This window comes from Rana temporaria, chromosome 1 (genome assembly GCF_905171775.1).
Source record: "Rana temporaria chromosome 1, aRanTem1.1, whole genome shotgun sequence".
Lineage (NCBI taxonomy): Eukaryota > Metazoa > Chordata > Amphibia > Anura > Ranidae > Rana > Rana temporaria.
The window spans coordinates 661,238,706-661,264,188 of record NC_053489.1 but is presented as its reverse complement, the minus strand read 5'-3'; the positions used below and the strand labels follow the sequence as shown (position 1 = coordinate 661,264,188).

The following is a 25,483-nucleotide window of genomic DNA, read 5'->3' as shown; positions in this document are numbered from 1 at the left end:
CAATCACATCAAGGTAGGTAGTGGATGAAATACGCTTACCAGATGGGTTGGACTCTAATACTGTACAGCAAAGAGTCAGCCAGACATAGTGGTCTTTGGAAACCGGGACCACTCAAACCGGAATGGGACCATAAGCGGGACTGGAACTCATGCCCCTGTTGAAGGCTTACTTAGCCGAAACGCGTCGGGTATTGCTATTGAGCACCCCACATTGCCATTTTTTGTACATGATCACTTTTATCCATGTCATATTTTACCTATGACTTTTATAAATAAACCTTTTTGGTTTTAATTGACCTGCACTATTGGAGTTCCTTTTTCCATTTCATATTATTCATTCCACGGTTTCCTGTGAGCTTTAGCAACATCCTTTCCTGCACCTCCTGACTGATGGTCTAAGGATCATATTCAAAGCTCGTGGTATCGATCTAACACACCATTCAAGCATTGCTGGTTCCTGCTGTCCATGTTAATTTGGAGTTCCAGTCCCGCTTTTGGTCCCATTCCGGTTTGAGTGGTCCCGGTTTCCAAAGACCACTATGTCTGGCTGACTCTTTGCTGTACAGTATTAGAGTCCAACCCATCTGGTAAGCGTATTTCATCCACTACCTACCTTGATGTGATTGTGATCCTTATAGAGTGCTACAGACAACTTGTATACCTCTTGTATCCCAATCATCGGATAGCAGCTCACCTGTTTTCCCTGCACCTATCACTCAATTGATGTCCATTCAACTTTGAGATATAGACTTTTTTCTTTGCATCAAGCACTGTTTGAGCTACTTATATATATGTTAGTGGTTCATGTATATGCACTCTTATACGAATATTGTCACCTCACATGGTACCACATATTCTGGAGTTTTAGGTTTTTGGCGCTACATTTTTTGTTTACTATCTATGCAAATTAGTAGTTACGGCGATCCACGGCGGTTTTTCGCGTTCGCTACGTCGCTGCTAGTCTAGTTTCCCGTCGCAAAGTTAGTCGTCGTTTTAGCTGCCCTAACTTTACACAGCACACGTATGTGCTGTATAAAGTATGGCTGTCGTTCCCGCGTCGAAATTTAAAATTTTTTCCTTCTTGCGTAAGACGTCCGGGAATACGGAAGTACGCTACGCACGTCGCCGTTCGAAAAAATGACGTCACTTCGCGCAAAGCACGGCGGGAAATTCAAAAGGGAGCATGCGCAGTAGGTCCGGTGCGGGAGCGCGCCTAATTTAAATGGCACACGCCCCTTTGAATTACGCGGGCTTACGCCGTAGGCCGCCGGCGTAAGTTTTCACGCAAATGCTTGGTGAATCAAGCACTTGCGCTGAAAACTTGCGGCGGTGTAACGTATCTACGATATGTTACGCCACCGCAATTCTACGTGAATCTGGCCCTTTAAGCCTAGAATATTGCACCTGTTCAAAATATTCTAATTTTCTGAGATTGTGGATTTGGGGTTTTCATGAGCTGTAAGTCATAATCATCACAATTATGACAAACTATCTTGCTTTGCATGTAATTAAACGAGGTCCAGCTGTAAAATATATATATTTTTTTTAAAGTCAGCAGCTACAAACACTGTAGCTTCTGACTTTTAATAAGGACACTTGTCCAGGGTGCCCGCGATGTCAGCAGCTGAGGCCGAGTAATCACTCAGGTCTCGGCTGTCCCACCGCCATCCTCGATGAGGGAATTTAGGAAGGGAAGCATTGCGGCTTCACTGCCCCGGTTCCTTATTGTGCATGCACGAGCCGTGCTGCGCTATGTGAATGGGCGGATGTCTCCTGGGACACACACAAGGTCCCAGAAGACACCGCTCCACATTTCCCAGGAGGCTGCGTGAGGAGGAGAAGTAAGAAAACCACCGCGGACAAGGAAGTGGCAGATTAGGACAATCTGCCTAGTAACAGCCACTTCTGGTAAGTATAAAAAAACATTTTTTTTATTAAAAAATGTTGTAGCCTTTTTTTTTTTTTTTTTTAGGGTGGACCTCTGCTTTAATCTAGCTCATAAATTAGTTTCACCATTTTAGTTGCATTAATGAAATAAATGAACTTTTGCACGATATTCAAATTTTTCGAGTATCGCCTGTACACTCACTGGCCTCTTTATTAGGTACACCTTGTTAGTATCGGGCTGGACCCCCTTTTGCCTTTATTCTTCGTGGAATAGATTCATCAAGGTTGTTGGAAACATTCCTCAGAGATTTTACTCTATAGTGACATGATAACATCACGCAGTTGTTGCAAATTTGTCCATGATGCCAATCTCCTCCACATCCCAAAGGTCCTCTATTGGATGAGATGTGGTGAGTGTGTGGAGGCCATTGGAGTGCAGTGACCTCATAGTCCAGTGGAGAGATGATTGGAGTGCAGTGACCTCATAGTCCAGTGGTGAGATGATTGGATCTTTGTGACATGGGGCATTATCCTGCTGGAAGGAGCCATCAGAAGATGGGCACACTGTAGTCATAAAGGGATGGAGATGGTCAGCAACAATACTCAGGTAGGCCGTGACATTTAAATGATGCTCAGTTGGTACTAAGGGGCCCAATGTGTGCCAAAAAAAAAATATCCCCCCCACACCATTACACCCCCACCAGCCTGATGATGAATCACAGAACCGGTGATACAAGGCAGGATGGATCCATGCTTTTGTTGTTTACACCAAATTCTGTCCCTACCATCTGAATGTCGCAGCTGAAATCAAGACTCATCAGACCAGACAACGTTTTTCCAATCTTCTATTGTCCAATTGTAGCCTCAGTTTCCTGTTCTTGGCTGACAGGAGTGGCACCCAGTGTGGTCTTCTGCTGCTGTAGCCCATCTGCTTCAAGTATCGATGTGTTGTGTGTTCAGAGATGGTATTCTGCATACCTTGGATGTAACAAGTGATTATTTGAGTTACTGTTGCCTTTCTATCATCTGGAACCAGCCTGCGCATTCTCCTCTGACATCAACAAGGCATTTTTTTTTTATCCACACAAGCGCCGCTCACTGGATATTTTCTCTTTTTCGGACCATTCTTTGAAAACCCGAGAGATGGTTGTGTGTGAAAATTCCAGTAGATTAGCAGTTTATTTTAAATACTCAGAGTCCGTCTGGCACCAACAACTTTGCCACCTTCAAAGTCACTTAAATCCCCATTCTGATGCTCAGTTTGAACTTCAGCAAGTCATCTTCACCACTTCTAGATGCCTAAATGCATTGAGTTGCTGTCATGTGATTGGCTGGTTAGCAATTTGTGTTACCAAGCAATTAAATAGGTGTACCTAATATAGTGGCCGGTGAGTGTATATGCAAATTGGATGTTTTGAACTGCATCTGATTGGCATGACATGTGAATCAAGCCAAATTTCTATGGAGAAAAATGTATAAATATATATATATATTAAATTGCCCCCATGCTAGCGTGCAAAGGCAAACTTGCGCATCAGTCCTACACTCACACAAACAGCGATCGTCCCACAGGTAAGGTAACTCGGCGAACGTCAGATCATGGGCAAGATAAACTTATTTGGTTCAGATGGTGTCAGGCGTGTGTGGCGGCAACCAGGTGAGGAGAACAAAGACAAGTGTGTCTTGTCTACAGTCAGGCATGGTGGTGGGAGTGTCATGGTCTGGGGCTGCATGAGTGCTGCCGGCACTGGGGAGCTACAGATCATTGAGGGAACCATGAATGGCAACATGTACTGTGACATACTGAAGCAGAGCATGATCCCCTTCCTTCAGAGACTGGGCCGCAGGGCAGTATTCCAACATGATAACAACCCCAAACATCTCCAAGACGACCACTGCCTTGCTAAAGAAGCTGAGGGTAAAGGTGATGGACTGGCCAAGCATGTCTCCAGACCTAAACCCTATTGGGCATCTGTGGGACATCCTCAAATGGAAGGGGGAGGAGCGCAAGGTCTCTAACATCCACCATCTACGTGATGTCATCATGGAGGAGGGGAAGAGGACTCCAGTGACAACCTGTGAAGCTCTAGTGAACTCCATGCCCACGAGGGTTAAGACAGTGCTGGAAAATAATGGCGGCCACACAAAATATTGACACTTTGGGCCCAATTTGGACATTTTCACTTAGGGGTGTACTCACTTTTGTTGCCAGCGGTTTAGACATTAATGGCTGTGTGTTGAGTTATTTTGAGGGGACAGCAAATTTACACTGTTATACAAGCTGTACACTCACTACACAACATTGTAGCAAAGTGTCATTTCTTCAGTGTTGTCACATGAAAAGATAGAAGAAAATATTGACAAAAATGTGAGGGGTGTACTTACTTTTGTGAGATACGGTATACTATGGCAGAGCGGCCTGGCTGCGCAAAATCACGTACCTGTACGTGATTATTTGCACAAGGTGTAGGGGGTGTGAGCACGCCGCTCCTGCTGTGATTTAAATCAGCGGGTTCCGGCTCCCGCGATGCCGATCCGCCAATCGTTCAATGGAGAGACAGAGCAGCGGTCTGCCTATGAAAACAAGGGGAAAAATGCTGATCTGCTGTCAGGGAGCAAAAGAGAGCTAAGCTACCTTCATCGCCATTAAACGCAGGCTCCGTGAGCTTCAGCTTCCCTACGGCATGCTGTATCCTGCTCGTCTGAGAATCATCTACCAGGGCAAGGCCTACTTCTTTACTGATCCTAAGGAGGCATCCCACTGGGTGGACACCCTGGGACGTCCGGAACGCAGGAACCAGGACCGAAGGTCGCCCCCACACTGAAAGTGAACATGCTGAGTGTACTTTCCTTGACAACCCTTCTCTCAAATATTTTGGGGTGGTGGGGTACTCCCCTGCTGTGCCATGGTTTGCACACTATGTGTCCAGCCTGGAGGGCTGTGGTCATCCTGTTCCTGCTGATGCATTTACTATTATTTTCTTTGCCTTTTCTACCCCCATTTTTTGAACACCTTACCTGATGTTTTTTGAATCCTCCATCCTGATTCGGGATCACCTGATATGTTTGTTCTGTGCGGTTGCGGACAGCAGCCAGCGTCTAAGGACCTCTACCACTTCTCAGGGATTGTTGTTGGGGGGTTTGAGTCATGGCCACCCCGCCTTGCAATTTTGGTTTTGGGAACAAAGCTCTCATATGTTTGGGTTTGGGAGCCGGGAGGGTTAGGGTGGGCTGGGCTGTTCAGGGACTTTTGTTCGGGACTGTTTTTGTGTTTTTTGCACTTTTTCTGAAATGCTGGTACTTGTTGTTGCATGTCTATCTATGGGCCGGACTAGCTGGCCTTGCTACTATGCACCTGATATTATGTATTGCTGGAGCATTGTTATATGTTTCTGACTTACTCCTTAGTGTACGCATCCCTCGTGGTGCGTCGGGCGCCAGTTTCTGGCCACTCCCGGCGTGCGGCGAGGAATGGGTTCCTCCAGCCATACACTACATGCTTTTTCATGTCTAAATTACGTTTTGTGTCATGGAATGTACGGGGGCTTAATTCAAAAGTGAAAAGATCGTTGATGTTTGAATATTTGGCACGTCATAATCCGCATGTGATCCTACTCCAGGAAACCCACCTCCAGGGCTCTAGAGTATTGGCCCTTAAGCGGGCAAAAATCGCTTATGCTCTCCACTCCACATACTCTACTTATGCCAGGGGCACTTCCATCCTTATTGCCAAATCTGCACCAGTTAGCATTAAACATGTTAAGCTTGATCCTAATGGTTGCTTTGTGATTGTCGTGATAGAATTCATGGGTAAACCATATACGGTAACTAGCTTATATGCTCCGCCCCCCTTCACTAAAGTATTCTTTGAGCGGGTAATGAACTCCATATTGGCGATAGCGGAGGGTCCCTTATTGATAGCGGGTGACTACAATACAGTATTGGATAATTCCATAGATAGGTTGCGTTGCTCTACACTACCTCCCACCCCCTTGGGATCCTTTTTAACTCAATTTGACTTGGTGGAGGTCTGGAGGTGGAAGCATGCGGATGGGAGGGAGTATTCTTGTCATTCTGAGTCTCACAGTACTTTATCCCGTATTGATTTATGTTTGGTCTCGTCAGATCTGTTGAATTCGGTGACTGAGGTCAAGTACCTCCCTAGGGCGGTGTCTGATCATTCCCCTTTGTTGGTGGACCTCGCCCTGGGCACCTCTCCCTCCTCCTATCGAGTGTGGCGGCTAAGCCCGTTATGGTTGGCGGATGAGGTTGTGGTGAACCAGTGTATGACAGAGATGGGTTCTTACTGGGTGACTAACAGGCAGAGCGCCTCAGTTCCGATGGTGTGGGACGCCTTTAAGGCCACCACACGTGGCTCTTTTGCTGCGGCCATTGGTCAGACGCGCAAGGCCTCGCTATCGAGACTGACAGATGCAGAGAGGTCTCTCAGAGAGGCAGAGGCCGCTTATTCAGCGACCCCCTCTCCTGAGACACACGCCGCTTGGAAGCATGGGGCCAGGGAACTGGACCTGGTGCTTTTGGAGCGTACTCAGAAGAAGCTGCTGTATCAGAATCAGCGGATCTTTGAGTTTGGGGATAAAAACAGTCGCCTCCTGGCGTATCTCTCCAGACCGGACTACCAGCCTTGTAGTATACCTAGGATTAAGGATTCCGGGGGAATTGTAGTAGAACAGAATAAGGAGATCATGGAGGCCTTTGTCACATTTTATTCTTCCCTTTATGCTACTAGAGCACATTACACAATTGTGGAATTGGATGACTATCTTTCTGAAATCTCACTGCCTAGGCTTCAGGCCCAACAGGCGACACTCCTTGACGCTCCTCTGACGGCTGAGGAAATTGGGGAGGCTATCCAATCCTTTGCCAGAAACAAAACACCGGGATTGGATGGTTTCCCCATCGAGTGGTATATGCAGTACAGGGATCTGCTTGTGCCTCATCTGGGCAGGGTGTATGATTTTGCTATCAGGACGGGGCAGCTGCCGCCTTCTATGTCAGAGGCACTGATTGTCCTTATTCCTAAGCCACACAAGGATCACCTCCTCTGTGAATCTTACAGGCCGATCTCACTCATTAATTCGGACGTAAAAATTCTAGCAAAGGTACTTGCCCGGCGACTGAACACGGTCATTACTACCATTATTGGTGCAGACCAAACCGGGTTCATCCCGGGGCGATCGACCTCCATCAACCTACGTAGATTATTCACTAATCTTCAGGCAACCCATGAAGAGATGGGCTCTAGGGCCGTTCTGTCCTTAGATGCACATAAGGCATTTGACTCGGTCGAATGGCCTTACCTGCTGGAGGTCCTGGCGAAGTTTGGATTCGGCAATACCTTTATCAGGTGGGTGCAACTACTGTACTCGAAGCCCACTGCTAGACTAAGAGTGAACGCAGCCATATCTGATCCCTTTCCAATAAAGAGAGGCACCAGACAGGGGTGCCCTCTGTCGCCGCTGCTCTTTGCGCTGGCAATAGAGCCTCTGGCGGCGTTGGTGAGGTCCTGTGGGGCAGTCGCGGGGCTGACGATCGGGGGTCGAGAGGAGAAGGTATCTCTCTACGCTGATGACATGTTAATATACTTGTCGGACCCCCAGTCGTCCCTCCCGGCCCTGCTGGATCTCATTGGGAGGTTTGGCCACTTTTCGGGATTCCAGGTTAATTGGGACAAGTCCATTCTGTTTATGATGGACCAGGCGACGTCGGTCCGGCTACCACCATCTTGTCCACTACAGATAGTCAGCTCCTTCCGGTACTTGGGAGTCATAATACAACATCCCATGGCCTCCTATGTCAAGACTAATTTAGACCCCCTCATAGGGCGCTTGAAAACTACTTTCAAAACCTGGGCTAATCTTCCATTAACATTACTGGGTAGAATTAATATTTTTAAGATGATTTTCTTGCCACGATTTCTGTATGTTTTGGGTAATTCGCCAGTGTATGTCACAAAAAATAAATTCAAAGAGATAGATTCCATCCTCACCTCCTTTTTGTGGGGAGGGGGGGCGGTCAGGATTGCCAAGGACACCCTTCAGTTACCAGTACTGGAGGGCGGATTGGCCCTCCCCTGCCTTCAAATGTATTATATTGCCTCTCAATTGGCCCACGTACACTGGTGGTTTTACCCCGAAGCCAACAATGCAGCCACTGCATTGGAGGCAGCCATCCTCACCTCCTATGAATCCCTGCAAAATTTGATTCATCGTATGTCACTTGGGGGGCGGGAGGGAACGAGTATTATAGTTATGACTCTACGGATTATTAAACTCACTAAATTGCAAGTCCCCTCCAGCAGTAATACATACTCACCGAACACTCCACTGTGGGGGAATCCGAACCTTCTGGAATTTTTCCGTAGATCGGATGGGGGATACTGGTCGAAAAGGGGGGTAAAAACTATTTTACATCTGTTCTCAGGCAATGTGTTTCGTACTTTTGAGGAATTTCGTAGAGACTATAATCTGCCACGCACGGCTTACTTCCTTTACCTACAGATACGCCACACTGCAGCAACGCAGTTTGGCCTTCGTAACATAGTCGTCCAGCTTTCTCGGCTGGAGCGACTTCTAACTGACCCCTCGCACACCAAGTTAGTCTCCACATATTATGGGTCTCTCCTGCACACTACGACTCAAAGGCTGAGCAAAGCGGCTGCTAGCTGGAGAGCCGACATCCCTGAACTGACGGAGGAGATCTGGCAGGAGGTATTGCCCCTCCAGGTCCCTTCTGTCATTTCGTCCCCGTGACAAGGTAATACAGACCAAACTGTTATATAGATCCTACTTCACACCATGCTTACTGTTCAAACTCAGCAGAATCCCCTCAGCGCTATGCTCCCGATGCGGCGCGGCCGATGGCACGTTCTTTCATATGATGTGGGAGTGTGCTCCGATTAGGAAGTTCTGGTCGGAGGTCACGGCCTTCATTAGCTCGCTGACTGAGATACCCAATATATGTAATCCTCTGAGGTGTTTACTGGGCCACATTGATGATGAGACTATATCTAAGAATATGCAAACCTTCCTGCGGATAGTACTGTTCTATGCTAAGAAGTCTATAACCTTCCACTGGAAGTCTCCATCCTTACCTACCATTACCTTTTGGCTCACCACCATCAATCGTGCTATACCGCTGTATAAGATGACATATGAGGCCAGAGGGTGTCCAAAAAAATTCTTGAAGGTCTGGGGCTCTTGGGTTGATTCCGAGAGCACCATACCTCCTGCTCCTTGAACTTTGACTGATACCTCTGCCCGTTGAATAGATCTAAGTGAGTAAATTAACGATTCTGTTGTTTTTCTCCCACCTTTCTCTGTGCGTTTTTATGAAAATGCTCAATGTGTACCAGCTACCAAAGTTTTGTAAAATGATGTACCGGGCGATGTTCGCCTAGGATGTGTGTTTCTTGTATTGTCTGTTTTGTATGTACAAAAATTTCAAAATAAAAATTTACCTTTAAAAAAAAAAAAAAAGAGAGCTAAGCTGAAACACGGATCTCTGTTTTTCTCCAGTATATCCGTCCCCCCACAGAGTTAGAAAGCACCTCCCACACTTAGGGCCAGATTCTCGTCCAGCGGCGTAACGTATCCGATTTACGTTACGCCGCCGCAACTTAGATGGGCAAGTGCTGTATTCTCAAAGCACTTGCTCTGAAAGTTGCGGCGGCGTAGCGTAAATCGGCCGGGGGAAAGCCCGCCTAATTCAAATCTAGATCAAGTGGGCGTGTTTAATGTAAATGTACTATGACCCGACGTGATTGTCGTTTTTCACGAACGGCGCATGCGCCGTCCGTGGAAATCTCCCAGTGTGCATTGCTCCTAATACGCCGCAAGGACGTATTGGTTTTGACGTGGACGTAAATTACGTCCAGCCCCATTCATGGACGAGTTATGCAAACGACGCAAAATTTTCAAATTTCGATGCGAGAACGACGGCCATACTTAACATTGTTTTTTTTTATTTTTTATTTATAGCGCAAAAAATAAAAACCGCAGAGGTGATCAAATACCACCAAAAGAAAGCTCTAATTGTGGGGAAAAAGACACAAATTTTATTTGGTCAATTATCAGTTAAAGCGACACAGTGCCAAATTGTAAAAAGTGCTCTGGTCAGAAAAGGGGGTAAAATCTTCTGGGGGTGAAGCGGTTAAAGTGTATTTTTTTTTCTCCCCCAAAAAAATGCTGCATAAATATCATGTGACATAATTTTTTATTTTTTTTTTGCAAAACCCACCATTTTATTCACTGGGGCCTCTGCTAGAAATATATGTTGGGGGGGGGGGGGGGGGGTTCTAAGCAATTTTATATTGAAAAACAAAAGAACCATTTTTATATGTGGGAGAGAAATGTCAGAGTTGGGTGGGAAGTAGTTAAAATCCTGGACTGTATTGCTGTGTGCAGATCGGGTGATTCTACATTCGGGGGAATCCGAAGAGCGATGAATCTGAGATTCTTCTGATTCAGTGTCTTGCATTCTGCCAGTAAGAAGAAGAGCTGTGCTGTCCAGTGTGCAATGAGTGGGCAGACCTCGGTGTGACTCGCACATGGTGTCACTGCTCTGTCAGTGGGCAGGTTGGGGCTTTGTATAGCCGCTGTGTGTGTGTGTGTGTGTGTGTGTGTCAGCACTCAGAGAGCTCAGCTGTCCGAAAGGAGAAGAGAGGAGACTCAGGAGAGGAGTGCTGCCAGCAACTTGCAGCCAGGGAGGGTGCTACACCCAGCCGCAGAGGCAGCAGCAATGCTTCGCGTCTTCATCCTCCACGCAGAGAATGTGCAGACCCCTGACACCGACATCAGTGACACCTACTGCTCCGTGGTCTTCCAGGGTAAGTTGTGCTAAAGGGGGCAAGCATGCTTTGTGCTCAGGACGGGGGGTGGGTGGGGGCAGCAGCCATGCAGGCATGACAGTGCGATGACAGCTGCTGGTATTTTGGGAAAGGACAGGAATATCCTTTACAAACCCCCCCCCGGGACCTTGTACTCTGTGGACACATTATAATTCATCTTATGAAAAAATAAAATGACGGCAAAGTGCAAGAGATTCCCAGGAGTATCTGCAAGATTTCACTATGCCGTACCTCCCCCAGCGCCGCAAGGGTTACATGAATGTTTTACCCACTGCAGGAGTCTCCGGTACAGGGGCCACATCCCATATCTCTCACATCTTTGTGGACCAAAAATAACTGTTCATTTATTTAAATTTGATTTGTTCATTTATTTTTAAAAAAAATGTTAGCTTGATATGATTACATGTATCGGATGGAGGATAACAGGAAAACACAACAAAGTCCACATCAGAGTCCCCATCAAAATGCCTCTAATGTGGTAGTCCCCTTACACGAGAGTCACCATCAGAGTCCCGCCTTACATTAGGGTCCCTATCAGAATCTCCCCTTACATCAGGGTCCCCATCAAGTATCCCTTACATCAGTCCCCATCAAACTGCGTCTTATGTGGTAGTCTCCTTTACACAAGAGTCCCCTCTTACATGAGCGTCCCCATCAGAGACTCCCCCTTTACATGGGAGTCCCCATCAGAGACCCCCCTTACATGAGAGTCCCCATCAGAATCCCCCTTACATCAGGGTCCCTGTTATAGTTTCCCTTTACATCAGAGACCCCCTTACACATAAGTCCCCATCAGAGTCCCCACCAGAATCTCCCCTTACATCAGGGTCCCTGTTAGAGTTCCCCTTTACATTGGAGAACCCCCTTACATCAGAGTACCCATCAAACTGCCTCTTATGTGCTAGTCCCCTTTACACAAGAGTCCCCTCTTACACGAGTGACCCCATCAGAGACCCCCCCTCCTTACATGATAGTCCATATTTACATCAGAGACCCCCCTTACATTTGAGTCCCCTTCAGAATCCCCCTTACATCAGGGTCCCTGTTATAGTTTCCCTTTACATCAGAGACCCCCCTTACACGAAAGTCCCCATCAGAGACCCCCCCCCTTACATCAGAGTCCCCACCAGAATCTCCCCTTACATCAGGGTCCCTGTTAGAGTTCCTCTTTACATCAGAGAACCCCCTTGCATCAGAATCCCCATAAAACTGCCTCTTATGTGGTAGTCCCCTCTTACATGAGTGACCCCATCAGAGACCCCGCCCCCTTACATGAGAGTCCATATTTACATGGGAGTCCCCATCAGAGACCCCCCTTACATTTGAGTCCTCTTCAGAATCCCCCTTACATCAGGGTCCCTGTTATAGTTTCCATTTACATCAGAGACCCCCCTCACACGAAAGTCCCCATCAGAGACCCCCCCCCCTTACATCAGAGTCCCCACCAGAATCTCCCCTTACATCAGGGTCCCTGTTAGAGTTCCCCTTTACATCAGAGAACCCCCTTACATCAGAGTCCCCATCAAACTGCCTCTTATGTGGTAGTCCCCTTTACACAAGAGTCCCATCTTACATGAGTGACCCCATCAGAGACCCCCCCCACTTACATGAGAGTACATATTTACATGGGAGTCCCCATCAGAGACCCCCCTTACATTTGAGTCCCCTTCAGAATCCCTCCTTACATCAGGGTCCCTTTCAGAATATGTGAAACAAATGTTTGAATCACAAAACACACAAAACTATGTGATATATATTGATATAAATCATAAGCTATGTGGTATATGATGGTATATATAAATCACTAAGATACCAAAAAAGGCCCCTGGAAGAAGTAATATTTTACGAAACGGACGTAGGGCGAAGCGGCGCGCTGTCGTCACCCAAGAGTTCCAAACGTTCCCCCGGTGGACAGGTGTCTGGGAATTTGTGTCCAGGCCGGCACATCAGATTCGAGGCATTTATTTACTGCATGTTTGTAAGTGCAACACAACTTTTAATAAATCTTTTTTTACTCATTTAATGTGGAGCTGTTATTGTTTTTTACATAGTGGGCATTGATGTTGGTGAAGTTTAATCACTTGTGGATGAGACCCAATGTTAAGAATCGTATCTGTCTGAACTGCAAGACTGGGAGCGACTACCTATTATATGCTGTTCATGATCCCCTGTCATAAGGGATCATGGCGATTTGGTAAGGAGCCAATCTATAGTTTGGTGGAGGATACATCACTTTTCTTTGGACACGTTTTCAACTGATTTTGGAATTTGGCACAGAGCACAGCCATTTGGTGTTAAACATTTATGGACTTTATTGCTACAATATTTGTTTTATTTATATGTCTATATATATTTTAATTTTTGGTTAATATTTATTGATCTAATGATATGATCTAAAAAACGATTTGATGTTCATTTATCACTGTTTCACTGTTATTAAGGGACTTGAGAGTGCTATATAGTGCCCTCTAGTGGCTATCAACCTCGCTAGTTTTTTGGTATATTAGTGATTTATATATACCATCATATACCACATAGTTTATGATTTATATCAATATATATCACATAGTTTTGTGTGTTTTGTGATTCAAACATTTGTTTTACATGGTTTAGAGGTATCGCGATTTAAATTTGTTTTTTTGTATCTATTGTTTACATGGTAATCCCAGCTCTCGGATTGAATAGACTGTGATTTCATTGCAGTTTTTCTTTCTTTCTTGTTTGTCTAGTATTTAGCACAGTTTCTTTCCAATTTTCCCTTTCAGAATATCCCCTTACATTAGGGTCCCTATCAGAATCTCCCCTTACATCAAGGTCCCCATCAGAGAGATGTTACAATCTGATTGTATGCTTTCTGTTAGATCTACCAACAGGGATGTGGTGCAAGGGCCAGACTAATTGTATACAGATTGGATGGTTGAGGTAGGTCCTCATAGTGGGGATACCTGCAGTTGAGTTAAAAAATAAAACAATAAAGAACAGGATTCTCTGCATTATAGAATTGTAAATCAAAGTGGAGGAATCGACTTGAGGTGTCAGAAGACATCAGAGTAACATTATCAGTAACTCCAGTTATCCTAACTTTGGTTATTATATTATATGTATAATCATAAATCATACAGTTAGAATTATTATAATTCCAGTTCATTGCACAGAAACAACAGCGAATATCTCATATATTTTTAATCTGTTTTTTTTATTTTATTTTTATATATTCAAATCTTAAATTATTTTTCAGCCGTTCCATTCCTATTCATATGAAAAGCCAAGTTATTAACATCATCTGAAATCATGCCGGTGCCTATTAATAATGATATCAACCTGGGAGGGGGAGGGGGGGTAATATATTGGGCAATACAATGGCGGTCCATAATTGTTAAAAAGGTTAAAGTGGAACATCCCTCGTTCACACTGAACATGGCTTTAAAAACATGCAAGTTCATCTGATCTCGCACGATTTCAAAGCCACATTTCAGTCTGACTTCAGGGGGGCGACTTGAAAGCCAATTGTAGGGGTCCATGTACAGATGTTTATTGAAATCGCCCCCGAAGTCGCCAGAAGTAGTGCAGGAACTACTTTTGGAAATCAGTGCGGCACCTTCAAAGTTGGCGTTGCCCCAATTAGGACTCTCCTATTTCCGGCAATAGGCTGCGATCTGACAAGTCAAAGGGGAACTTTGACTCGACCAGGCGGACGATCTGAGCTATCGTCATAGGTCCCAGAAGGCTGCAGAACCATTGACAAAGTGCAGCACGGCTCGTGCATGTGTATTGGGAATCCAGCTATGAAGCTACAAGGAGTCACAGCCGGCTTCTCTTGGTAAACATGCCTGCCACCTAAAGACCAATGAAGAACCTGGCCCAAATGAGGGTAGCACTTGATCCCTGGCCAGGTAAGTGTCCTTTTTTTTTTTTTTAAAGTGTTTCATTTTCTTTTGGGGGGGGGGGGGGGGGAATATCCGAATTAAAGAAAACTTGTTTACCAATTTCCGAATATTCTGAGAAATTCATTAAATTGGTAAATTCGAAAATCTGAAATCATAACGAACTAATAATAACTTAACTATTACTAACTATTTAACCACTTAAGGGCAGAAGGTGTTTTTCAGATTCGGCGTTTACAAGACTAAAACAGTTTTTTTTGCTAGAAAATTACTTAAAACACCCAAAAATTATATATTTTTTTTCTAACACCCTAGAGAATAAAATGGCGGTCATTGCAATACTTTTTGTCACACCGTATTTGCGCAGCGGTCTTACAAGCGCACTTTTTTTGGAAAAAAATCACTTTTTTTGAATTAAAAAATAAGACAACAATAAATTTGGCCTAATTTTTTTATATATTGTGAAAGATAATGTTACGCCGAGTAAAATGATACCCAACATGTCACGCTTAAAAATTGCGCCCGCTCGTGACATGGCGTCAATCTTTTACCCATAAAAATCTTGATAGGCGACGTTTAAAAAATTCTATAGGTTGCATTTTTTGAGCTACAGAGTAGGTCTAGGGCTAGAATTATTGCTCTCGCTCTAACGATCGCGGCGATACTTCACTTGTGTGGTTTGAACACCGTTTTCATATGCGGGCGCTACTCGCGTATGCATTCGCTTCTGCGCGCAAGCTCGTCGTGACGGGGCGCTTTAAAATTTTTTTTTTTTGTTTTCTTATTTCTTATTATTGATTTTATAATTTTTACACTAAAATAATAAAAAAAAATTATCACTTTTATTCCTATTACAAGGAATGTAAACATCCCTTGTAATAGAAAAAAGCATGACAGGTCCTCTTAAATATGAGATCTGGGGTCAAAAAGACCACAGATCTCATATTTAGACTTAAATGCAAGAAAAGAAAAAAAAAGGAAAATTTGTCATTTAAAAAAATGACAACAAAAAAATTGTCTCTTTAAGACGCTGGGCGGGACTGACGTTTTGACGTCACTTCCGCCCAGCAAAGCTATGAGGACGGGTGGGGGCCATCTTGCCCTCACTCAAGTCCTCACAGACAAGGCAGCAGCATCCGATCTCCTCCGCCGCTACCGACGGCTCCGGTAAGCGGCGGAGGGTGCGGAAGAGCGGCGGGAGGGCCCCTCTTCCACCACCGATAACGGCGATCTCGCGGCGAATCCGCCGCGGAGACCGCCGTTATCGTTTACACGCCCGCCCACAGAAGAGATGGATACCTCGGTTGTGGCAGCAGCTGCTGCCGTTACCGAAATATCCCTCTTCAAAAAGAGGACGTATATATACAGTGGGCGGGCGTTAAGTGGTTAATTATATTTATTTGAATTTCCTTTCAAATTTAGCTGTTAGTGAACATAACGAATACAAATTTATCCAAAGTTACGAATTATCTGAAATAACGAATACTGCATCTAAACGAATGGAACAGAACAAATTAATAATAAAACCTTTTTATTATTATTATTAATTAATTCCGTTCCATTTGTTTAGGTGCAGCATTTGTAACTTCGGATAAGCTCATATTCGTTACGTTCACTAGAAGCCAAATTTGAAAGGAAATTCCAATACCTATAATTTAACCACTTCAGCCCCGGACCATTATGCAGGTAAAGGACCTTATATGAAGAAAAAAGGAAAAAAGTGCGCTACCAAATTAGACAATAAAAATTGCATATAACCAATTAGGATGCAAAAACTGACAAACAATAAATTGAAGTGTCCTTAATCCTATATCAAGAAAACAAAAGTGTGCTATAAAATGGGTAAGTCCTAGCACAATAACATCAAAGTGTTGTATCGTATGCGATCTCAATCCTCCGTTGTATGACTGGATGGATGCAGGAAACTTATGTACAAACAATCCCCACGTGTGAATGAATTGGCCGCTTACCGTCGGACCCCCACAGGGATCAGAAAGGCTCAGAGACAGGGATATCCTCGGCTCAATCAAGGCGATTTCTCCGGATCTTCTCCTCTAATGGAAATCCAGGGACAGATTTGCCACTATCTCCCAACGGTTGTTCCAAGATACAGCAGCCTCACCAGATCATGTGGGAACATGTAGGTTTAAAAGGAGAAAAGAGTACTTCATAGTGCAGTAATTTGTAAAAAAAAGTTGCTCTTTATTCCACTCAAAGAAAAAAAGAAAACTGACATCTAAAAAAAATATGCACTGTTACAAAGTTACAAGATATGACTTGGAAGCGTGTGCAAGTCAAACCAGCATCAGCTCAGGCCGATCAGCTGGGGGCGTGGTGACGTCAGCGGTTCTCGCTCCACCCGACGCTGCGTTTCTCCCGAATGGGCATCAACAGGCAAAGGAGGCGCCTCCTTTCCCTGTTGATGCCCATTCGGGAGAAACGCAGCCATTAGTCATTGAGCTTCCAGGATTTTTGCGAGATACGAAACAGTTACTTTCTAAACTCAATGGTTTCATATGGGATGAGAAATTCATATGGGTTAGCTGTGATGTTGCTAGCCTGTATTCAAGTATTCCGCACCATTTGGGTCTTCAGGCAGTATCCCATTTCTTGAAGGAGTCAGGTAAATTTTCATTGTGTTTGCAGGAGTTCATAGTGCAATCACTAGAGTATTTACTCACAACTTCTTCATGTTCGACGTGGGCTATTACCTCCAGAAATGCGGTGGCCTCCATGGGAGCCAAATTTTCACCTTCCCTAGCCAACCTATACATGGGTTGGTGGGAGAGGTCCCGCAATTTTTGGATGTGATAGCCCCCGCCGCAAAGATACCATCTTTTATTGTCGCTACATCGACAATTTGTTATTCGTCAGTTCAGACAAGTCCTATCTGGTTGTCCTATCTGAACGCCAACAATTTGAACTTGAGGTTTACGGGCAATTTACAGACGGAAATTATCGATTTTCTGGATGTCAAACTTGTGGGCATTAATGGAGGTGTAGTCACAGGCTTACACAGGAAGAGTACAGCAGGCAATGTCCTCCTCAGAGCTGATTCTGCACACCCTAGACACACCATCAAAGGTATACCCTTTGGTCAATTCTTAAGATTAAAACGTTTATGTAGTGCCCCTGAGGACTTTACCGTGGAGGCAGCAAACATGGCTTCAAGGTTTAAAGAAAGGAGAGGCTATTCCACTAAGATTATTAACAGAGCCTTATCAAAAGTGGATGCCATACCCAGGTCTTCTCTACTTGAAGACACACATTCCGGCGGTAAACGGCCTAATGAACACTACAGTAACAATGTCCCAGTCTTTTCCACACCGTATAGCTCGTATAGCTTGGAACTTGACAAGATTAGACAGATTGTCAACAAATATCTTCCTGTCTTATACAATGACACAGAATACCAGTCCATTCTGTCAAAAGGTATTAAAAGGGTTTGCCATAGAGCACCTACACTTGGGGGCACACTTTCACCTAGCCTATTTCAAACACAAACGGCTAAGGGTAATTGGTTGCAGTTTATAGGAACCTTTAGCTGTGGTTTAAGAGGGTGCAGATACTGCTGTCACATCAAGACAGGACAGGGCGTGCACTGCTGTACCATGAAAAAGGATTTCGAAATAAAACAATTCATCAACTGCAACACCACATTTTTAGTTTATGTCATCAACTGTAACCAGTGCAATGTCCAGTATGTAGGCCGGACCATCCGGAGATTAAGAGACAGATTGAGGGATCATCTTTATGACATAGATAAAGATCACAACACTAATGTAGCAAAACATTAGAATGTCATTCATTCATTAGATTCACATATATATGAAGTTTGTTTCATTTGTTTGTTAGCCATGACTTAGCACTGATCGCAGTGCGAAACGCGTAGGTGGTCTCCCACCCTTTGCTGTTATTTGTAGTGCATTTTCCACCCACTGTTTTTTAAAAATAAAGACAACCTAAGTTTTTTTTTGGAGGTGCGGCTGTCCATCCTTTCAGCTTCTACATTTTGCCTCGTGCATTGCCGGCACTCTTGGCCTCCTGAGCAGCTACTGATTGTCCAGCATACCCACCTGGAGCGGTAATCTTTCTTTCCTCTACAAAATAGGGGATAGTTCTATGGCATTTTTATTAATATTTTCTTTTTTTTACTAGTAATGGCGACGATCAGCGATTTTTATCGGTACTGCGACCTTATGGCGGACACTTCGGACACTTTTGACACATTTTTGGGACCATTGGCATTTTTATAGCGATCAGTGCTATAAAAATGCATTGATTACTGTAAAAATGCCACTGGCGGGGAAGGGGTTAACACTAGGGGGCGAGGAAGGGGTGTGTGTTCTAACTGAAGGGGGGGAGGGACTGATCGCTGTTCATACATTGTATGAACAGAAGATCAGGCATTTCTCCCCCTGACAGGACCGGGAGCTGTGTGTTTGTGCGTCTGTAACGAGCGATCGCGGGTGCCCGGCGGTGATCGCGCCCGCCGGGCACGCGTGTCAGGACCAGGGGCGCGTGCCCCTATTGGCTGATTCACGAGATGACGTATACCTACGTGATCTCACGCAGCCGTGCCGACCTGCCGCCGGCGGCTGGTCAGCAAGCAGTTAATAGCAGGAGTGAGCGGGAGTGTCAGGACGCCCACTAACACACAGCTCCTTTCCCTATCTGCAAAGTAGAGAGTGTCCTGACACTCCTGCTCGCCCCCTCCCCCCTCAAGAGGCTTTCTCCACACCAGGGAGAAAGCCTTGCATTACTGTGTGTAGTTACAGAGAGAAGAACAGGAAGTGAGGATTTCTCAGAAGAAATAAGGACATTTAAAAGCAAAATGGAAGGATGAGGTAAGTGAAGGAGGACTGCACTAAGGTAAAGGAAGCTATTTAGGGAAATAAATTGTACCTTTACAACCCCTTTAAGGTTAGGTTAGGGTTAGGAGTTGGGGTTAGGGTTATTTATTTTTTGTTAGGGTTAGGGTGTTAATACTACTACTATTACTACTACTACTAATAATAATAATAATTATAAAACATGAATAAATAAATGTAAAATAAATATACAAATAAATAAAAATCATAAATAAATAAGAATAGATAAATAATTAACCTTTAACTTTAACCCCTACCCCTTCAAAAATAAATAGAAATAATAAAAATAAAAATAGCACTGATCACTGTAAAAATGTCAATGGTCCCAAAAATGTGTCAAAAGTGTCCGATATGTCCGCCATAAAGTCGCAGTCATGATAAGAAATCGCAGATCGCCACCATTACTAGTAAAAAAAAAATACATATAATAAAAATGCCCTATTTTGTAGACGCTATAAATGTTGCGCAAACCAATCAATTTACGCTTATTGCATTTTTTTTTACAATATTTTTTACCAATATGTAGAAGAATATGTATCGGCCTAAACTGTGGAAAAAAAACTTTTTTTTTTATAGATTTTTTGGGGATATTTATTACAGCAAATCAGCAGAGCTTCCCCTCATTTCAGAGCTTCCCCTCAGATCTACAGCGACTGCACTTCCAAGTGCACTTGTAAAATATATTGGGGGTTGATTTACTAAAGGAAAATCCACTTTGCACTACATTTTGTTATAATAAATATCCCAGTGTGTTTTTTTTTTTTTTCAAAATTGCCGCTGTTCTTTTGATTATAGCGCAAAAAAAAAAAAAAAACGCAGAGGTGATCAAATACCACCAAAAGAAAGCTCTATTTGTGGGAAAGAAAAAGGACGTAAATTTTGTTTGGGAGCCATGTCGCACAACCGCGCAATTGTCAGTTAAAGCGACGCAGTGCAGAAGCGCAAAAAGTTCTCTGGTCTTTGGTTAGCCAAATGGTCCGGGGCTGAAGTGGTTAAAATGATTTCAGAGGCATCATCCATATACAGAAGTAGAAGGGATGATGTAAATTATACAGTGTGTGTTTAATATCACTTTAAATGTCAGATTGTGTAACATAGGAAGGGAGAAGTAGAAAATTGCAGATAATTATTAAAGAAGGTAACAGAATGTGCGGAAGAAGACCAAGGTCCAGATTCAGGTAGAATTTGCCCCTTTTTTACGGAGGCACAGGGCAGCGTTTTTGCCCTGCGCCCCCGCAAATTTACTGCGCTGCGCGCGATTCACGGAACTGGAGCTCCGTAAATTGCGTGTGCGCTCTTTAAAATTGCCCTGCGTAAGGGCGCCTAATGTAAATGATCCCGTAGGGGGCGGGAATCATTTAAATTAGGCGCGCTCCCGCGCCGAGCGTAGAGCGCATGCTCCGTCGGGAAACTTTCCCGACAAGCATTGCGGCAAATGACGTCGCAAGGACGTCATTTGCTTCCAAGTAAACGTGAATGGCGTCCAGCGCCATTCAAGAATCACTTTCGCAAACGACGTGAAATTCAAATTTCACGACGCGGGAACGGCGGGTATACTTTAGCATTGGCTGCCCCTACTATTAGAAGGGGCAGCCTTACGCTAAAGACGCCGTACGGAAACTCCGTAACTTGCGTACGCAGGGCCCGCGCAACATTGTGAATCGGTGTTAGTATGCAATTTGCATACTATACACTGATCACAATGGGAGCGCCCCCTAGCGGTCATCGCAAGAATGCAGCCTAAAATCTGCGTGGCATAAGAGCCTTATGCCACGCAGATTTTAGGCTGCAGTCGGCGTTACAATGTTCCTGAATCAGGAGCATTCGTAACGCCGGAGCAAGTCAGCAATTGCGCTGCGTAACTATGGTTACGCAGGCGCAATTGCTCTCTGAATCTGGGCCCAAGTATTTTCTTGAAGAGCCCATTTTCATTCTCGCTGTCCGTCAGGGCCACATGCATTATTGCACATCATGTTAGGACAGCCCACAAAGTCTCCAAAATGTGCCACAAGATGTGTAATACAATGCACTGTGGTGCATTGATGTGTGTTATGCCATGTTTCAAAGCTTGTGTGTTCAAACTACGGCCCTCCAGTTGTTCAGGAACTACAATTCCCATCATGCCTAGTCATGTCTGTGAATGTCAGAGCTTTACAATGCCTCATGGGCAGTGACAGCTGTTTCCTCAAAATTTTTAGGGGGGCACAAACGAAAAAGAAAAAAATTGCAGCCTCACTGTGCCCATCAAATGTAGCCACTGTGCCATCAATTGTCACCACTGTGCCATGCCATCAAATGCAGTCACTGTGCCATCAATTGTCGCCACTGTGCCATGCCATCAAACGCAGTCACTGTGCCATCAATTGTCGCCACTGTGCCATGCCATCAAATGCAGTCACTATGCCATCAATTCGCACCACTGTGCCATGCCATCAAACGCAACCACTGTGCCATCAATTGTCGCCACTGTGCCATGCCATCAAACGCAGTCACTGTGCCATGCCATCAAACGCAGCCACTGTGCCATCATTAGGGCAGACAGTACAGTTACAATACAATTCAATACAGGAGGAATCAGAGGACCCTGCTCCGTAGAGCTTACAATCTAGCAGGGAAGGTCAAGTGATACAAAAGGCAATAACTGTGGGTGATGAGCTGATGAAGAAAATGAAAGTACAGTTGTTAGGTGGAGGCAGGGTAGGCTTCTCTGAAAAAGTGGATAGAGTTGCAGATAGTCTGACAGCTTGGGGTAGGGAATTCCATAGGATGGGAGAGGCTCGGGAGAAGTCCTGGAGGCAAGTATAGGAGAAGGTGACAAGGGAGCTACAGAGCAGGAGGTCTTGGGAGGAACTAATGGGCTCTTAAAGATTTTATTAAACTTTTTTTTTATGTCTTTAGAACAGGATGTGAAAAGAATCTCCCCAATGTGTTGCAAACATGAACAAATAAAGTATCCGTTAGACATGTGCAATTCATTTCATTCCGAATTCTTATTTTTTTTTTAAGAATTTTGACAAATTCGTTAATTCAGAAACATCCGAATTAACGTAAAACCCGTTTCACAAATTTTTCCTGAATATTCGTAAATTTGAATATTCGAAAAATCATAAATTAGAAAATCGGAAAATGCGAAAATATTGGAATTTCCTTTTATAATTTGGCTGTTAGTGAACACAATAAATACAAATTTTTCCGTAGTTACAAATTATCTGAAATAACGAATGCCGCGTCTAAATGAGTGGAACCTAACAAATTAATATTAATAAATAACAAAAATAATCAAAAATTATTATTTTTATTTATTATTAATTTCTTCCGTTCCATTTGTTTAAATGCAGCATTCGTTATTTCGGATAATTCGTAACTTCAGGTAAATTCGTATTCGTTCCGTTCACTAACAGCCAAATTGGAAAGGAAATTCCAACACAGCGGAACCTCGGATTACGAGCATAATCCGTTCCAGGAGAATGCTTGTAATCCAAATTACTCGTATATTAACCACTTAAGCCCCGGACCAAAATGCAGCTAAAGGCCCAGGCTAGGTTTTACGATTCGGCACTGCGTTTCTTTAACAGACAATTGCGCGGTCGTGTGACGTGGCTCCCAAACAAAATTGGCGTCATTTTTTCCCCACAAAGAGCTTTCTTTTGGTGGTATTTGATCACCTCTGCGGTTTTTATTTTTTGCGCTATAAACAAAAATAGAGCGACAATTTTGAAAAAAATGCAATATTTTTTACTTTTTGCTATAATAAATATCCCCCAAAAACATATATACATTTTTTTTTGTCCTCAGTTTAGGCCGATACGTATTCTTCTACTTATTTTTGGTAAAAAAAATCGAAATAAGCGTTTATCGATTGGTTTGCGCCAAATGTATAGCATTTACAAAATAGGGGATAGTTTTATTGCATTTTTAATAATTTTTAAAAACTAATGACGGCGATCAGCGATTTTTTTCGTGACTGCGACATTATGGCGGACACTTTGGACAATTTTGACACATTTTTGAGAACATTGTCATTTTCACAGCAAAAAATGCATTTAAATTGCATTGTTTATTGTGAAAATGACAGTTGCAGTTTGGGAGTTAACCACAGGGGGCGCTGAAGGAGTTATGTTTCACCTAGTGTGTGTTTACAACTGTAGGGGGGTGTGGCTGTAGGTGTGACGTCATCGATTGTGTCTCCCTATAAAAGGGATCACTCGATCGATGCAGCGCCACAGTGAAGCACGGGGAAGCCGTGTTTACATACGGCTCTCCCCGTTCTTCAGCTCCGGGGAGCGATTGCGAGGGGGCGGCTAGAAACGAATAGCCGCCCCCTCGTCCTGGATCACTCCCCGCGGGTTTCCGACCGCCGCATGTACCGGGGGGGGGGTCCCCGATCGGACCCCCGACCCGCGCAAAGGCAGGGACGTTCTGTGGACGTATATGTACATGCGGGGGCCATTAAGTGGTTAAAGAGAATTCCCCCATAGAAGTCAATAGAAACAAAAATAATTCATTCTGCATTGACTTCTATGGAAGCCAGAGGCTACAATCGACTCCGGCGCCCCCCACACCTCTGGCCAAATGCGGTACTGCACACCGCTGTGGCTTGAATCCTGCTCGTGTTACGAGACAACACTTGCAAACCGAGTCAGAATTTTTAAAAAAAAATGCCCGTTAACCGCGTTACTCGCAATCTGAGGTTTCACTGTACCTATAATTTAATAATGAGTTATTATTTAGAATTTTTTGGATTTTCGATCTTTCAGATTTTCTTTCTAATTTTCGATTTTTCGAATCTACGACTTTATGAATTTACGAAATTGCGATCCTAACGAATAACCCGAAAAAAGAAAAAAAAAACGAATGAAACTATAAAAGCGCATTTTTCGGCAGTGCGCGTGTCTAGTATACATCTTTATCCAAAACGGAATGGGCCAGCAGCACATGAAGCGTGCATCGCCTCCCGTTGCGGTAACATGTGCGATAACACAGCTAACGGGCCAGATCCACGTAGCGCATCGTAATTTTAGGCAGGCGTAGCGTATCGTAGTAACGCTACGCCGCCGCAACTTTGAGAGGCAAGTGCTGTATTCACAAAGCACTTGCCTCTAAAGTTACGGCGGCGTAGCGTAAATCTGCCGGCGTAAGGGCGCGGAATTCAAATGATAAAGATGTGGGCGTGTTTTATGTTAATTTTACTTGACCCCACGTAAATGACGTATTTTTTGAACGGCGCATGCGCCGTCCGTGGGGGTATCCCAGTGCGCATGCTCCAAATTAACCCGCAGCAAGCCAATGCTTTCGACGTGAACGTAATTCTACGCAAAGCCCTATTCGCGAACGTTTTACGCAAACGACGGAAAATTCGACGCTGGCCCGACGTCCATACTTAACATTGCGTACGCCTCATATAGCAGGGGTAACTATACGCCGAAAAAAGCCTTACGGAAACAACGTAAAAAAATGCGCCGGCCGGACGTACTTTTGTGGATTGGCGTATTTAGCTAATTTGCCTACTTGACGCGAAAATCGACGGAAGCGCTACCTAGCGGCCAGCGTAAATATGCACCTAAGATCCGACGGTGTACTAAGACGTACGTCAGTCGGATCTAGCCCAGCTTCAGGCGTATCTTGTTTTGTGGATACAAAAGAAAGATACGCCGGAGCAAAATAGAAGTTACGCGGCGTATCAATAGACACGCCAGCGTAACTTCTTCGTGGATCTGGGCCAACAAGTCTAAATGGAACATGGAATATATTGTAGATCTGTGCCCGCCTGTTACACTGGAGTGCTGCAGGGTTTGCCCGGCCGGTGACTGGACTGCTCAGCAATGATCTGAATGCAGCTGATGCACCTTGTGTTATAAATATCCTCCCCTCCTCCACACCATGACTCTGCCTGGAAGAGACGGAGGGCACAGCCTGATATACAGGGAATACCACCGACCACGGTCACATTATATGGCTCTGTGCGCTGGCGG

The 25,483-nt window shown here is 44.4% G+C and overlaps 1 protein-coding gene across 2 annotated transcripts in view; it reads left to right on the top strand.

Moving 5' to 3' along the window:
• The first annotated feature begins 10,511 nt into the window (after positions 1 to 10,511).
• Positions 10,512 to 25,483, top strand: part of DYSF (dysferlin) — a 412,823-nt gene continuing 397,851 nt past the window's right edge. For both annotated transcript variants that reach the window (XM_040335540.1, XM_040335536.1), the window contains exon 1: positions 10,512 to 10,735. In XM_040335540.1, the coding sequence (XP_040191474.1) occupies positions 10,648 to 10,735 (88 nt within the window). In that variant the 5' untranslated portion in view covers positions 10,512 to 10,647. The remainder of the gene's footprint in view (positions 10,736 to 25,483) is intronic.